The 18,332-nt window shown below is 38.9% G+C and overlaps 1 protein-coding gene across 10 annotated transcripts in view; it reads right to left on the minus strand.

The window, feature by feature from the left end:
- The window catches only part of LOC105485067 (ALF transcription elongation factor 2), a 613,671-nt gene that overhangs the window by 85,913 nt on the left and 509,426 nt on the right, over positions 1–18,332 (minus strand). For all 10 annotated transcript variants that reach the window (XM_071088433.1, XM_011747250.3, XM_011747249.3 and 7 more), the window contains one exon: positions 2,403–2,440. In XM_071088433.1, coding sequence (XP_070944534.1) covers positions 2,403–2,440 — 38 coding nt within the window. The remainder of the gene's footprint in view (positions 1–2,402; positions 2,441–18,332) is intronic.

Below are 18,332 nucleotides of genomic sequence, written 5' to 3' on the forward strand. Positions count from 1 at the left end.
TTGCCTGATCCGGCTCGAATGCCTGGGTTTATATCCTGATCATTGTGCCTCCCCCTGTGCTCTCAGGCGATAGATGATTTGATTATTTCTTTACCTCCTGTTTTTAGCCTAATTGGTATTTTAGTGAGCTCTCTTTACTACCTGATTGGTCAGGTGTGAGCTGAGTTAGAAGCCCCATGTTTAAAGGAGGGTGTGGTCACCTTCCCCAACTAGGTTTAGGAATTCTTAATTGGCCTAGGAAATCCAGCTAGTCCTGTCTCTCAGTCCCCCCTCTCAACAGGAAAACCCAAGTGCTGTTGGGGAGGTTGGCCGACGACTGCTCTAACTGCTTCCTGCTGAATTGGGGCATAGTAGGGTTGTGCAGTTGAGATTTCCTCCGGAGGGGTGCCTTTGATGTCATCAGAAATGGCAAAAGGACTATTATATATAAAACTTTTTAAAAACTTTGACTGCGTTTTCCTGTCAGGCAGAGCAACTGAACCTTGCTGTGGAGTTTTTGTTTCTGAGCTGAGGTCTTGAGGAAGTCTCCTTCTTCAAGTGCTGAGTTTGGTATCATGAACCCAAACTCATCCTGAGAACAGTATCTTATTTAATTAGAAGACAATTCTAAACACCTACCAGTTGGTTGTGACTTAGGTTTATTACTAAGCGGATTTTCAAATATATTTAAAGCACAAAACTCAATAATCCTGTGACTTCTAGTTTCCCTTCCTTCTTTTTATAACATTCCTCAGAAAGCTAGACATTAGATAGAGTCTGCACTGTGAATTAATAAGAACTCATAAAAATACAATTACTGTAGGGTCAAATTCTCACAAGTAGCAAAGAGAAAACAGGTCCCCGCTTCTAGGCCATTAGAATAGAATTAAATGCAACCCCAAACACTGCCGATGGGCTATTCTATGCATGCAAAAATGCAGCTTGGGAATCACTTCCTATTGGGAGGGCTGGAGCTTGGACACATTTGCCATTGAGGGCCTCGATTTACATTCCTCCAGCCCTAGCCCCATGCCTTGTGACCTGGGGCACACATCTGCATGCAGGCGGACTGGAGGGAGGAGTGCAGTTGAACTGCAGGAAAGAAGATCACTAATCGCCCACCCAGGGACACAAGCCCTGACCCTGGCCTCATTAGCACCACCTCTAATTCTCCGAGCTTGCCAGCCACAGGCTCACAGTGGAGGAGCCTTTAGGGCATTCAGATGGAAAAGAAATCAGGCTGCAGAGAAGATTTCAACCCCAACTGCACAATTTGACAAAACCTGAGCTACTACAAATACTTCCACAGGACTACAACATAATATATCTCCAGACTACGGATATCCCTCTAGACGTTACAGAGCCTGATAGGAAATATTCTTTGGCCTAAGAAAAATGAAACTTAAAAGCAAAGTACACAACACCTTTTGGAAAAACGTACTAGGGCTTGGATTTAATGGTATGCTAAATGCTACCCTGGTGCCCTGGAAAAGTTAGTTATTTTATTATACAAAACATAAGCAGGCTTCTTGTCATTGGCATTAGCTGATCCATTCTCCCAGAAACTTAAAAATCAATGTACTCTCCATTTCTGTATTTGGTATCAATATAATGGAAGTCAGCCGAAATAAATTAACACATAGTTCCTCGAGATGTGATACTACCAGACCTATAATAACCCAGCAAATAGAGAAAGTCCTCCCTCAGCCACAGAGCTGGCAGGGCTAGCATGCATTGTAACACTGCAATCAGATGTTACAAACCCAAATGACAAGACAGTCATCCTTCTTAATTTGAAAGTCTCCCTTCTGGAAGAGACAGGGATGTCTAAGACATACTATATTTAAAGGAGGTCTGTGTAGCTTGTTTATGATTTAAGAGTATCTCATAAAATGCCTTGGGAGTTGCTTTCTGTTAGCTAAAACAAAAAAAGAAAAGCCTTCGGTTACGTATATTTTATGAGCTTTTCATTAACTGAGTATTGAGGCCTTGATGCCAAGGTGCCAAACTTCCCCACGTGGCTGGAAATCACTTGGCACACTTTCAGTCATTTATGTCTCTGTCATAGGTCCAAGGTTTGCAATTAAAAATGTAATCTTTTTAGCATGTGCAAAACCCAAAGGCTTGAAGTACTATGTATTGAATATGATTATAATAGAATTTGGCAGCTATTCATGGATTGCACATATTAATTTATGTAAACTGGGTACAACTTGGAGCATTTCTTCATCAGGAACACAGGAAAAAATATAAGCTGGTCCCTGCTCATTGGAGGATTTTTTTTGGCTTGTTTTGTTTTTGTCTTTAAATTGTCATGAATAGAGATTAACTCAAAATCCAAGGTCTCTTTTATGACCTTATTTTTTCACATGCATCGAGTCCATTAAAATTAACATTTGCAACTAATAAAAATAATAACTTACTTCACAGGATTATTTCTAGGTTTTGCCTTTTCAACAGCCTGTAAAGAGAAGAAAAAATGCAATTAGACAATATTAGCAGGCATAATCATTGCAACTAGCTACCAAAACAATAAGCAATATAAAATGCTCTTCAGAAACATAAGGAGCTAATCGAAACAGGGTGCTGTAGATAAGCAGACTGGAGACTCAGAAAGCAATTTTCTTCTCCTGGGAAACACAGTTACCTGTCCAAGTGCAGCTTTCCAATACAGGCAGGACTTGTGAAGGCTGCCTAGAAAGTTCATCAGGGACCATAAAAGTGGACTTCTGGGTGCACAACTAGGGTCCTTCTCTTCCCACCTTTCACTCTAATCTTACCCTGTTTGGACCTGATTGTGTTGTAATGACAGGTTGGGGAAACAGATGCAGACGGAATGGTCGTGGGCATATCTTGGATTTTTAGATTTGTGGTAGGGAACTGCTCACCCTAGCACTGCTGCTGACACCTGGCCACACTTCCACCATGATAGAAAGTCAAGTGTCCATTTCCAAAATCATTTTTATTAGCCTACACCACAAAAGGACAAGGAATGACTGAATACTGAGATCAATTTCCTCCCGTGGATCATTAAGAAAATACACACCAAATCATAGAAATGAGGAAATCCCCGGGCCTCTCGGCCTGCATTGCCTTAGACATGGAGCCTGGTTCCAGTTTAGCACTGAACCCATTGATCTGTGTACAGTCCATTTATCATTCATGAAAAGAGCTAGTGATCTTCACAGTATATTAGAAGAAACAACTCAGATCATCTGTCAACAGCCCTCTTATTTCTGTTTCCTTCTCCACAGGGATTTCATCTCCTTCGATTCTTTTGGAATTAAAATGTTGCTAAGCAACACAGCTGGGGGTGCTGATGGCAGAGTGGCTACAGTCTATCAAACTGTTTAAGCACCTGGAGGGTTTCAGTGACGATTTTTTTTCATATTTCTGTAGCATAATTATGTAATCAGAACCAAACTTGTACTCTCGTAGACTTTTTCAGGCTACAGACGCTATGTTTGATAAAAAGAGCATTGAAGCAGCCATTTGACAACCTCAGGGTTGTTCAGATCCTTTACAAAAGTATCTGTTTGGGGACCTTTATATTTGTGAATCTTGGAGGTGGGTAAGGGCTACAGAGAAGAGAGAAGAGAATACTGCTGTAAATTAGAATACAGAGGCAACCACTTTTAGCAGAGACAACATGTAATCTAACTCTGGACTTGACATTCTGGGTGACAAGTGATATTCGACACACTGAAACCCTCTATGCATAACAACTGAATAAAACACTTCCAAAGTTTAGATGTTAGTGCTGGAAATCCATGCTTCCATTTATTAAGTCTCAGGTTCTGTTTCTAGATAAATAACCATTAATATTTGGGCACTTTCTTTGGCTTGGTAGGCAAAAATCATTTTCTCACCGTCTGTGCCTGAGGTTGAATTTTGGCAAGTGCTAGAATAGGAAAAAAGCTAAGGAATGAGGTAAGAGGTGAAAATGAGAAAACAAGAAATATGTGTCTGGCTGGCCCAACTCATCTGTCACATGTATCTTGGATATGAAAACCTGTTCATTTGCAGTCCATGTACAGAGGATGCGAACCTCACTCATCCTGCAGATTCTCCCATGTCAGAAGAACAAAGAGAGAGAAGGTGCTGGCAAGAAGTGGGGACTGGCACACACCTTTCCTACAGCAGCAGGACCCAGTCTGTACACACATGCACACTCACATCTGCCTTTTTTTAAAAACACCCTTTTGTCTCCCAAGTCTGGCTGGTTTGTAATAAGATACAGCAGTAGGCTGAAGACATGTCACTGTGGAAATCACATGAATCCACTTTTTTCAATCCCTTAGACTCCAGATAAGTCTGTTCTAGAAGACTTAGGTTATCACAAAGTAATGGGTGCTGTGTTCAAGTGGTTTCCTTTTAAAGCATGCTGGATGTGATAGGATGAGCTTGCCACTGGCAGGAGACAGGAAGAGGGAAAAATCAAAGTGACATTGCTTAACCTCCCTTTGATTCGGAGGCATGTTTTGTGAAAATATCCTTTCTGCTCTATGCTTTGGAATTGCCAATTAGACCCAGTTATTTTTCTCTGATCAGGAGGAGGATGATCATGTTTGAGGCCAGTTTCTTTGAAACATTCATATTTTTATAGAGCCAACATAGGAAAATAACTTCCTTTAAATTATTTTTTCTGGGTTGCCTGGCTATTGATCGAAAATGTCTATGCTGAAAGATTCTCCTTTCTTTGGAAATTAACTTGCTATTATTCTGATGTCCCAACAGCTCTAGTCAGATGTCCTCATGTCATCCTCTTGTGTGCTCATCACCTTGAATCTCTCAAATAAATGATGGCAAGTAAATGACGGTGGAGTAAATGATGGCAGAGAACCTCGCCATATGAGAAAAAGCTGGCAATTTGTTACTTTGCTTTCACTGTAATTTGATGTTGTTTTAGGCATGCTATGAGGAATTATTACATTAAGAGACTTTGAGGAAAAAAATTTAAGTGAATTATTTATGTGCAAATGATACGTGAATTATTCTACAAGATACACAAAGAGATAATTTCTCTTTTGAAATGATGGGACATAAGAAGACAATCGCAAGTTCTGGATACACATGCCAGAATGTGAGACACACTGCAAAAGGAGGAAAATTAAAAGGAAATGACATAGCACAATTCACCAAACATCAAGACAGTTACATATTGGGATTGCAGCTAATTTTAAGTTTAAAAACATACATTAAAGTAATTTAAACTGATTGGAAAATGGAGGCTGGAGAGTTAACAGTTATGTTGCTTTAATTTATAACGTCTATATGCTTTTAAAAACCTATATTCCCCTTATTTTTTTTTTTGCCATGGTTCCCTATCATGATACTTATCTCACAATTGAGGAAGCTCTAGTATAAGAAAAAACCATAAAAGAAATTAAAATGTTAGAGAATGTACTCCAGTATGGTGTGATGTGAGGTAATAGGCTAGCGTGGAGAGAGTGCTGTGCCAGAAATGTTAAAAACCTGGATTCTAGTCCCAGCTTTGCCACTTACCCTATTGGCAAGTACTAAACACCTTTGAGCATCAGTTTCTTCATTTTAAAAATGAAGATAATAATTTCTGCCTTTTCTACAGCAAGGGTGGTTGTGAGTAGCCAACATCGACAACAGTGCTCTGGAAGTTGCAATATGATATGTAAATGCAGTGCATCTTGATTGTGACTGCTTTCTACACAGGTGTTCATGCGTAGATTTTTACAGCCAGATAGTTTATGGGCTTACTGAGTAGAGGCCATGTTGCGGTATGAAACCTATGTAGTTATTCCAATGAGGATTATAGGAACCACTATCTTCTACTCTCCATATCAGTAGTGGTTCTGGAGTGAATAGAATGCTTCTGTCTGGAAAGTGCTATTCACAGAAGACTTTGATATGTTTAGATTCTACAGACCTCTCTTTTTCTCTATTTGTCTTTCTCTCTTTTCTCTCTCTCTGTGTTTCCAAGGAAGCCTAGGATGATTCCGTATTTTCCAGCTGATCTCTCCTTCAGTAGCCCCTCCTTCCACACTTCACTCCATCAAAGAGGCTCTTTACTTCTTTATTAATGTTGGACCCTGAGGATGGGGAAGCCCTGAAGCTCCTATTCTACATGGGCCACCTCTGTCATGGGGTATCTTGAGAAATTAAATGCAAGGAAGAAGGAACTTCTCTGATTCCAAGGAGGATTTCTGAGATGACTCCTCTCTCATTATCAGCAAATTTATTTCCTTTGGAGGGATGATGTGGCTACAGATAGGCTCAGAGTTGCTCACTCACTAAACCTATGTTCCTGAAAATAAGAACCCCGTCTTTCTTTTATATAGATAATCCTTGTGCGGCACTAAAGCTCAGGTAACCCAGGAACCATATTGAATTACATAAACCATATAACATAGCGCTATTACAAAAAAATAGGTAGAAAGAATGAAGGAAGGAAAGACTGTTGCTATCTCTTGAGTCCCATCCACATGGCATACACGATATCATATTTCCTTAGGGATAAAATGTAACATAAAAGATGCTTAGAAAACTTGCCAGCTGTTTGCTATATAATGATAACACTTCTTCAAAATTCTTTAGCAAGGTAATTCTGTCCCAGAGATTATACTCCATTAATTGTTATTCTAGTCCAATAGACATGTATACTATATTTATAGAAAATGTAGAGAATCTTTTGGGGGTTATAAGAAGCATGCTTTGAACAGTTACAGTCAAACTTATGACATTATCCCCCTCCTTTTACAGAAAACAAATCTAATGCAATATGTTTCCTGTATGTTGAGACTGTCAAAGCGAACATTTGGATGGCCTAGAGATATTGTGGCAGTGGACTCAGGTATTGGTTTTTTCCATAATCAATAATAATACTGTCAGTCAAGCATAAAGTGTGATTTTATTAGTATTGTTCTATATTCCTTTTGCATTTCTATTTCATATGCATTTTCCTTACATTCTACTAGCAGATACATCCAAACTGGGTTTTTACATTTCTTAATCAAAAGGGAAAAGCCAATTGTTCAGATAATTTCAAATAACTGGGTATTCAACAATATGGAAAAAGACAGAAAAACAATTAATTGCATTGATTTTGTGTTTCTTTGTTTTGTTTTGGATTTAATTTTTTTTCACATGATTGTTCTGTGAGACACAGCCATACTCTAACTTAGCAGCATGTATTGGTAAATTGCATCGATTGCCTAAGTTCAGAAGAGAAACTCTTCTATTAACAAATGAACTCATCATTAGGGTATTCAGATGGTCTAAAGTCAATACCATCAGAACTGGCTAAAACAATTGAAGAGACATATACTGACAGCACTTGCTTAAATATAAAAATGAATTGCTTAATTACAGCATTTAAATAGATTTCACTGGAATGAGTAAAACAGCAAAAGACAATGTATCCTGTAGGCTGGGGTTTCAGCTGGCATTAAGCACACACAGCCAAGGGTGGCAGATTAAGAGGACAAAATGTCACTCAAGATTTTACAACACCTGGGTGCCTGAATTTCTGACTTGTCATACAGGGATTGTAATCTTTAGGAAAACACTAACCATTATTATGCATGCCTGAAAACATGCATGGAAATATCCTGTATTTGAACTTTGAACCACTAGGAAGCAAAAACATGTTACCTATCTTTAGATCACTAGGCTTTCCACATTTTAACTTTATTCATTCTTTTCTGATAATCAACGAAATAGGTCTTTGCTATACATAACAAGGGCAGGAATATACTTTTGACAGACAGAGGTTGGGGAAAATTTGTTCTAAGTGGATAGAACTATGTCTTGCACTTAATAGTCACTTGAACATTGATGAGATAAATGAATGAGGAATGACTAGGCAAACTCATAGGCCTGGACATTATGCTCTGGGCATGAAAATGTGCCAGATGACACTAAGCTCTGTATGGAGGGAAAAAATAAGCCTCTGGAGGAAGAGCTGAGCTCCAGGCTGATGTGCATCTAAATTCATCCAGCAACTGAATGTAAGGCTCTTGTTTACACTCCAAAGAGGAGGGAGTATGGAGCAGCATTCACAGGGTGAATTTCCCATCCCACTTTCTGGAAGAAAGCTTGTAGCTACCTGTGCCTTCCTCACTCTTCCTGCAACTACTGCTAACTTGATTTGTGTTGCCTCTCACCAGGACTGTGGCCACTGCCACCTCACTTCTCTACTGGTCTCCCTATTCTAAATCCATTTTATGTTCTACTGCAAGATGAATCTTCCTAAGGCTCCACTTTGATCACATTGCTCTCATTGTCATAATCCTTCATGGCTTCCCATTGCTTATTGAGTAAGTATCAATTTCACTCACATTGCCATTCAAGACCCTGCCACAGCCAGTTGAACAGCCACTGAATAGCAGGTACTACTTGTACCTGCATGCACATTTCACTAACTTGGCAGCCAGAGTTTTGTGAGCATCCAGCCCAAAGATGATGTGATAACAGCATTCAGCAGTGCCTGCATTCCATAAAGAATTGCTCCCTTCACTCTGGCTATGTTGCTGGATAGAAAATCCTTTAGCAAGATCCATTTGTCAGTTGGAAATTTCCTTTATAACTAAGGTTTGGTTTATTGTAACTTAATGAAAAATGTACTGTCTTTGGTGAAGAAGCATGTTTCACCCACAAAAGTCATCTGTTGACACTAATCATTCTCTAAGTGGAGTAAAAATGGAGATGCCAGGCAAGCACTTCAGTATTGCTTTGAGGTGTTTATTTTTCCCCAGTCAGGAGGCCCAATGTAAGTGGCACTTGGTCACTCTGTTCCCCTGGGGTTTGTGGGTTTGAAAATTCAATTTTCTTTCCCCTAACCAATCTGAGCCCTCTTGCCTCTGATGCTAAGGGGGCACACCTCGCAAAATGACATGTGTCTTTTAGTGAGAGACAATCAATGCCTAATAGAGGTTTTCTCCCTACCATGCATAACCAGAAGAAATGGGAAGTGTATTATTAGTATATAGTAGGTGCTCAATTATGTATTCAAAAACCTAATTGGCAGGAAATACTGATAATACACCTTTATCTTTCACCTACTAGTGTGATCAGGCTTCTTGTCCCTTTGGAACACATTATACTCTGGGTGATGAGACTGCATTCATTTTTATTTATATACTAAATACTAACTGACTGTTAGTATCTCAGTTTTCTTATTGAGAAAATGAGAAAGCTGGAGTAAAAACTCTCTATGGTCATTTTAAGGTCTGGTATTCTATATTTTAATACACACACAGGAGTATTTCACATATATCTAAAAGGATTACCTCCATATGTATATATAAATATATATATTTATATATGGATATATAATATATAAAATAATATATATAATATATATGGATATGTATTTTTTTCTCATTTTTTCTCTCATATATATATATATATATAAAAAATACATGAAGTGGACTAAGGCTTCATATTTAGCCCTGAATCATATATATATGTGTGATTGAATATTGAGTGAAGGACTTTGGCAACAATGTTCTTGGCAACAATGGTGTTTGCCCTTTATTACATAAAGTCTGTAGTATACAATGGAGAATGTAGGGTTCAAGGGAAGGAATTTTAAGCAGAAATTGGATAGAGTCTGACTTGATTTGGGAAGATAAATGTGGATACAATAAGGAAGATGGACACAATGAGGGAGAACCAGGAAGTTAGGGAGTTACTTTCTTGTTAATCAAAAGAGAAATAATGAACACAAGAACATGGCAGATCAAACCAGTATGTCTCTTCGACCACAGACAGCATTGCTATTTCTGTGCTAACAACTCAAAATAGTCTGGACTAGGAGGCAAAAAATAGCAACTAATTGTCTAATGTACTCAATTTTCCCTCAGTCTATTTCTAACTATAGTCAGGAAAACCAGGCTCTGTAGCATGTCCTGGTAGTATTATCAGGTCTATCCTATCATCATTCAGGAAGGGAGCCTCTCAGGAAACACTACTTCTGCTCTGGCTGGAAGGGACAATATAATATGTTTTATCAGAAAAAATGTGGAATTTTCTTCACTTTCTGCCAAAAAAGCTGAAACACATGGAAGCCTCTCTCCAAATACTGTATCTGTTCACCATTAGTTATAGACTGAGAAGGAGAATCTTGCTGGGTTGGAAGATAGCTGCTGCCATTATCTGCAGGCATGCACACTGCCAATAAAGAGTTGTGCCACAGAGTCTAATTTGTCTACTTGAGATGTCTTCTCCTTCATCTTTTGAAGCCTCAATTGTAACAGTTGTGAAACTACATCAGGATTTACACAAATATATTAAAACAGAAAAGTTGCTGAGGACAGTTTCATGGTCACACTGTGAAGACTTAATGGTACAAAATCAGTGTTTTCACGGCTCCTGAGGGAAGCTGAATTAACATCATCTCCCAAACAGATTGTTCTCTTTTCAGGATAGTTTCCTTCCCCCTCATTTCATAACACATCTGCTCCTCTGAGCTAAGGAGTTATACCTAGCATGGTGTTTCTCGGCAGATGCAGTAAAGAGGAATAGAGACTTACTAAGACTTAATGACCCTCGAGTCCATGCTTATGCCCAGAGGATTCTGAAGGCTAGACTCGGGGATTCTGGGACATGCCTGGTCATAGGGATGCTCTCACCCACTATAAAGTTTTCTCCACGTTACCAGGCAGGCTCGTGGCTCAGAGCTCGAAGGGGAACCTAATCGCTGTCTTTAAGAACCTGGGCTCATGCTGTGATTCTGCTCCAAGTGAGAGCTGGGAGAAGAAATATTAGGTAAGAATGGTTGGGCAGGAGAGGTGAGAAGATACAGAGGGGAGAAGAAGAGGGCAAATGAGGATATAAGAGGCCAGGTTCTTCCACTTTTCTGAGGAATTATCACAAGCACCATTGCACTACTTTCTTCACAGAGGAACATAACAGAGCATATGGAATTGGAACAGACATCCATAGGTGAGGGCAGTGGTGTGCCAATTAGTAATGCACAGAATTTCCATTCATCTTGGTATCTCTGTATCTCTCTCTCTCCCCCCTCCCCCTCCCTGTCTTACACACACACACACACACACACACACACACACACACACACACTCACAGAGTACACTGTTCACAGCCAGAACACCACAAATACAGTCATATAGTAGCATGGCCATACTTGTCAATAAGACAAAAGGATGTTGTTGCAGACTTCATTTATATGTGTGTGTTTAAGGTGGTGGGTGGGTGTCACTTATGTCAATATTCAAATAAAATTACATGGGTATTAACACATTTGGTCTGTACACTATCTCTTGCCCTCATTGTCTGGGTGAATTTAATGTTGCCAATTGTAACTTGGTTCCCTGTATCCCTACTACTTTATGGAACCATACCCAAGCCATTTTTATTGTAAGCACAGTACCCCTGCTAGCAAAATACAGGGGTAGAGGAAGGGTAGAGGAAGCAGTGGGAAAAGCCCTGTGAGCTTGCTGGGCCCCCCAGTAAGCAATTTCCACCTTGCCTCACAGGGGTCCTTTAGGAGGGCTGTCAGAGGCACTGGGAAAAGGCTACAGGGAGAAGGAAACCTCCAGCTGAACTTTGTAACAATTTGAACCCATTGAGAAATCTGGCCAGAACTCAGGGAAGGGCATGAATCCAGAGTGCAGACTCCACAGGAGGGGGACGAACTAAAGCCCTACTTGCTTTTGCAGCAATGTTGCCAGAAATGACAGGATTTTATGCTCTTTTATGGCTAAATAATAATCAATTTTGTGTATATGTGTGTGTGTGTGTGTGTGTGTATATATATATGCATATATATACATATATATCACATTTTACACAATGTGTGTATATACATATATATCACAGTTTACACAATGTGTATATATATCACATTTTAACCATTTATCTGTTGATGAACATTTAGATTGATTCCATATCTTAGCTATTGTGACTTATGCAGCAATAAACATGGTGGTGCAAGTATTCCTTTAATATACTGATTTTCTTTACTTTGGAAAACTACCCAGTAGTGAGACTGTTGGATCATATAGTAGTTTTATTTTTAGTTTTTTTGAGAAAGACACACACATATATATATGATTCAGGGCTAAATATGAAGCCTTAGTCGGCCTCCATTAACAAGAAATCAGCTTTAGCAAGTTTATACATTTTTAGTAAAATGTTCCAAAGACTCCTATGAAATTTTTGCTGTGTGAAATATGAGTTATGTGGCCCCATACATTTTGGAAAGTTTTGTTTCTTTTTTCTGCCCACCCACCTGTATTTTGAATGGTTAATGTTGGATTGGTTTATCTCAAATTCAACAATGCTTACGCTCTTTGCTCTTGATAAATAAACATAAAAGTAAATATAGCTGCTTAAGAAAATATCAATTCAGTTTTCCATGCAGAGCAAGGTTCTTGGTGTTTGCAGCCTGCCTGGTGACTTTTTTAGCAGATGGCAGATATCTGGCGGGGATGGGGCAGAGTTAAGCATTCTTGAGCCCTAAACCGAAGCCCCAGTAAATTTTTCAAGCAAGAATATAAATTTCAAAATCTTACTTTTTCAAAGTGGCCAAGTGTTTCATTATATAACTTTTGCTTGAGATGTGCATGCTGTTCTAGGTATATTCCAGAACCCTGGTTAAACTCAAGGCTTGGAAACTACCAATGAAGTTAGGCACACATGTTGCATTTTCTGGGACTTACTTACGAATGACTCCAGAGTGAAACTTCCAGGTTGCAAGAATGGATTAGGACCCTAATTAGGGTGATGAAGAGACTTAAGAAAAAGAACGTGCTGGGACCAAACAGGGGGTGGGGTTTGAGTGAAGAAAGGACCAATGATGTCTAGCCACTTCCTCCAGCCCAGAAAGGGCAACATGATGACGACTGTTTCTCCAGGCACTTCAACTGAAATCTGTGCTTAGTGGTCCCCAGCTTTCCAGAGGTGGCTGATACTCTCACTGCCACACTCTTTACAGAACCATATATGTGCTGTGTGCTCTTTGTGGGTGAAAAGGCTGTGGTCATCCCTGTCATACATGAACATTATATATTTTGAAATGACAGATCATATCCATTTTAGTTTCTGTTTGGATATTGGGGCAAGCAACATATCCTCACCAGTGTTTGACTTAAGGTCATTGTGGAAAAGTGCTAAGCTAAGCAAAACAGCTATTGGCTTTGCAACTGAAATGCTCATAGTTGGATAATTCATAAAGTGTATTAGACATTAACCAGCATTTGGTCATTACTGACCATGTGATAAGCACAATACGTAAAAACATTACACTTCTATGCATCTCTGTATGCTCAAAGCATTCTATTATATATAGATTTACAAGTCAAAAAAATTGGTACTAAAGGAGAAGACGTAATTGTAATAAAAAAAATTCAGCACACAGGTTTCTAAACAGTCACAGACTTGTCTCAAGCATTTTAAAAACCACATCATATAAGCCCTAAGCAGTTTCTTATTAATCTAGTCTCTGTGCTAACATAGCCAAATGGGAAATACAATCTTGGGAATATGAAGGCCAATGTTATTCTATTAACCTTATATGTAACCCTGTTTACTTTCCTGTCTTTAATGAATAAATTAAAATGTCCTCTCATTCTCTAATTGGTGGACAGTTTGAGTATGACAATGTATAGATTTTATTCAGCTACATTCTGTAACCTTAACGGGCCAAATGCTATCATTCTGTGATGGATTTCAATGAAAGGCAATGACAGATAAACTGTTTACATTAAAAGACTCTATCAAAGTTATTTTGCACCCAGTTTCATCCTAATCCATCTGCTCTTTCTAGAGCTCTGACAGGCTGACCTCTCTTGCTGTGTGTGTCGTATCGATGTCATTACCAAAGAGGCTTTCCCCAGCCTTTCTGCTGATAACAAAGTAAATGGAAATGCAGAGAAACCTCGGGGAGGTAACAACTTGTTCAGTATGATGAGGGAGAACTGTGGCTACAAAATAGGACTGATTACAGCAGGGAAGAGTATCTGTTGTCACAACTAATATATTCTCTACAGCACACCAACTTCAAAAGAGCCAGATGATAGCAGGGGTAAAATTTATTGCATCTTTTTCATTAGCAAACTTAAAACATAAATGCAGATTTTCAATTTAATGTGGCTACTAGGTTCTGAAAGTTCAGTGGTGTGCATCACAGGTATCAGGAACACATCCCAAAGCTGCCAGAATGTTCAGGTCTTCAGTGGCTATGTAATAATTTCATTTGAAATTCTCAAATAGCAACCAGGCCAGTAAGCTCGCTCAACAAGAACAACCACCATAACCATAACCACCACCAAACAACAAACAAATCAAAATGGACCAAATATAAGACCAAAATCAAGAAACTAGATTAAAAGTAACTTTTTTTGTGTTAGGTAATTAGTAATCTGAAGATTAAAAAAAAAAAACAAAAAACAAACAAACAAAAACTATGAAGTGGAGAGGAAGATCTAAGAAGATCATTGTTTTCTGTAAATGCTCATATGCTTAAGGTGCAACTCTACGACTAGTGTCTAGTTGGAAAGTCCATACATCTCCAGTAATTAATATGCTTTCAATTAAGTGAATATTTCACAGAATACCAGGATACTTCTTCGGCAGAAAAAAAAATAAGATGGGGTTAAATAAAATTGGGTACACGGGAGCTACTCATGATCATGTGCCCAGACAAAACACATTAGAATGTTTTGTGTTCAAATAAAATTTTAATGGTTCAGTTCTGTTTTTAAAGCACTAGCATACTACTCCAAGCTTTATGTAGAGTCTTTCAGTGAACCTGGTCACTAATTGAACATTTTCAGTCATATCAAACGTTTTCCGAACTTACTAACTGTGCTAAATGAAGTCATCTAATATTTCAATCTAATTCATATTAATAAGATGTTATTAATGTTATAATGCCCTAAAGGAAATTTCTAACAAGACCCATCTCTTTTATGGCTTTTAGATTTCTAAAGTCTGCTGCTTCTAATGCCAATGTGAGATAACTGCGGCATGAGACAGCCAGGCCCAGATCTAACTAGGTTTCAGAACCCAGGCATCACAAGCCATCCTGCTACCTGTGGACACCAGACTACATGTTTAGGGCTGTGGAAATCAGAAATCATAATATCACTCAATTAAATATTAAGCAGATGTTTACCTGGCTCTAAGAGCATGTGCTGGAGGGAGCTTTGGAGTTTGCCTGCCACACATTCTAGAAGCTTTTGGAATAAGTCAAATTGCCGATAGTTTAAAACTTTAAAGACAGCGATTTTAATAAACCTGTCGATACAATTTCTTTGTTAAAAAAAATTTGAGACTGATTAGGCTACTTATATTGAAAGAGAAGCACAAGGTCTATATCTTTAGATCTTTTATTGAACTGCAAGCAGAGCATCAATAACTGCTTCTCAGCTGTAAATGAAAATTGATTCCAGGTTTAACTCCTAATTTTCAGGGGTTCCTTTAACCCCGAGAAAAATGAAAAGAAAAACTGACAAAAAAGAAAAACCAGAGGTTTAGTGGTATGAGGCAGGGGCATACAGAGATACAGAGAACATAACATATTCCCACTCCCAAAACGTCTGTCCTCCTGGGTCAGGCCACTCCCTAGCCAAACCCCAGTGGCCATCTCTGCCTGCCCTGGAGGACTGACTTGAAAATGGCAATTCAATAAGTGTTTCATGGGGAAGGCCAGGGCTGGATTTTATATCTATGATGCCACTATGATGGCAGCTGAGAAGTAAAAAATGCAGTCAGTCGGGTAATGGACACCATGTGGCCCCCAAATCTCAACCATGCCATTGATATCAAATTTAAAAAATACATTGCACCACATATGTTTATTCAGACACTAAGTACATAGCACTACGTCTAATTCCAACACTGTTCTGGATGTTTGCAAAGTTCAATGTCAACTTCAAATAGTTATTTATCTCCCATTCAGGGATAGCTCCTGAGAGAGAGCCAAGATGAGTACAGCATCCTAGAAGAGCCTTCAAGCCTTTCTCTAGGGCATAACATGAGCTCAGAAAGAGACGGTAAGAACTGCAATAGAAGGGTATGAATCAACTCTCCACCCATGCCAATCATTGGAAGAAAAACTCTTTTAGAGACACATAATTTCCTGGAGGACTTGGTGCAGATCATTGGCAACCTAACCTTTTGTCCTGGGATCTCTATCAGGGCTTAGAGGAAAGTTAAGGTCATTCATATCCAATGGCTGCCTTTGGGGGCCAGTTAAGACATGCAATGCAGTTCCTAGCAGATCCCTATGGATACCTAGGCCAAAATGAAGGGCTGTGTCTATTTCCTTATGGATCCTAAAGAGAGGGCTGCCAGTTAATGTTTAAAAGGACCACAAGGAAGAGTAACCACCTATTGTATAATTCAAAGCATTTTCTTATACACTGTCTTCACTTGATCCTTACAATACTCCTATGAGTCAGACAAGGCTGGTTTATTCCAGTCTACTAGTAAGAGATATGAGACTTAGAGATGTTAAACAACTTTCCCAATGCAATATAGCTAGTATTTGAGGCCTGGGATTAAACCCCAGGCTTCTTTATTCCAAAAGCTATGTTCTTAATATCTACAGTTAAAATTACTCATGGCCAGGCACACAGCTAATCAACTTTAGGATGACAGAACATTTTCATTCAAGTTTGCCATATACAGGATAGATAACCCACAGCTGTCTTTAACATCCCATTCCTTACAAGAAAAGGGAAAGTAAATATATGTAGCATCTCAAAGAATATGAAGCTTTATAGATCATTAGTAGCACTCATAATTATGATAATTATTATCACTTAAAGTGGTGAGTAATTACCATGTGCTAAGCATAGTGTCAGGTGCTTTTGCCTGTATTGATTCACCTAATCGTTGAATCCCCAGTATGACCCAATGAAGAACGTCCTATTTTTACCTCTATTTTGTAGGTACTTAGATCTTTGGCCAAGGTCAACCAGTTTGAGAGTGGCAGAGCTAGAATTCAAAGCCATGTCTGTGTGACTATATAGCTATAATCTCACATACTCTCCTACACTGTCCCAGCATTGTCCCACCACCTTAGAACACAGCATGGATATGTCTGCTGTCCAAATAGTCCCAACCAAGAAAGTCAAATGCAGTAGAGGACTGGAGAGAAAATACAAAGTTTTAACAGGTATTTTCAGGCTGCAATCACTATTGCTTCTTCATTGAAGCCATGCACATGTATGATTATATATCTCTTACTTTAAAGAGTCATTCGAAGGTAAAATCTTCTGTTAAAAATGTTTTCTTATGATCATGAGTCTCTATGGCTGACCATTTGGCATCTTTAATTTATATATTATAATTCCCCCATTCTGGACTCATGTTCCATTTTCCCATTTGAGGGAATAATATTTAGCATTTGAACATACTCTACTTGCTCTGCTTGTGTTTATGCACACAACCTGTCACCTGGCTCACCATGGCTAATACTGCTGTGGAAAGTGGAAGTGGCAAAAAAGGGGAGGCTGTTCTGATTGTAAGATACTCGGTACCCAAATGCCAGTTTAGAAGCCGACACAACTTGATCCTGTATTTCATTTTCATACATGTATTTGAAACGTATTCTCTTGGGGATGTTTATGCTCTAAGCCCACAGTATAAGCTCTTAGACACTGTTTGAAAAAGATTGCTGTATACTCACTACACCTGGATAATCTGAGTTTCGTCAAATGAGTCAAGGTGTGATGATTATGGATGAGATGATTTGGGGACGTCTCCAGAAAGTAAATGGCTTTTTTATTGGACTATGTCTGCATGAATGCAGCCACTGGGTTCTGAGCCATTTCTATTATGTCAGCTGAAACCAGCAGTGTTGTCTGGGCCCTTGAGCACAGTTTTATAGACCAGTGCATTAGTCTGTATGCTTTCTCCCCAATCATTCTGCCACAAATGGAGTGACTCTGCAATTCTTTTGCTCAGCTAAGAGGCCCGACCCTACTGCTAAGGTTTGCTGTAAGGTTCAAGTGAGACACCACACCTAGTTTGTGCCTGGCACAGAGCAAGAGTGGTTCTAAAAATGGTAATCTCAATACTCCTCCTTATGATGGTGCTGGAGGTATGACTGTCCCAATTCAAAGACGAGTGAACCGTACTATGTTATCTACATGGCACTATATTATCTAAAAATTATTCTGATGATTCCTCTATAAGTTAACTGTAGAATTACCGTGTGACTCATCAATTCCACTTCTAGGTACACACCAGAAAGAAAACATGTCTATATGAAACTTGCACACAAATCTTCACAATAGCACTACTCACAGTAGCCAAAAGTTGGAAACAATAAAAATGTCCATCTAATGATGAGTAGATAAAGAAAATGTGGTTTATTCATACAATGGAATGCTACTTAGCCATAA

This window comes from Macaca nemestrina, chromosome X (assembly GCF_043159975.1).
Source record: "Macaca nemestrina isolate mMacNem1 chromosome X, mMacNem.hap1, whole genome shotgun sequence".
Lineage (NCBI taxonomy): Eukaryota > Metazoa > Chordata > Mammalia > Primates > Cercopithecidae > Macaca > Macaca nemestrina.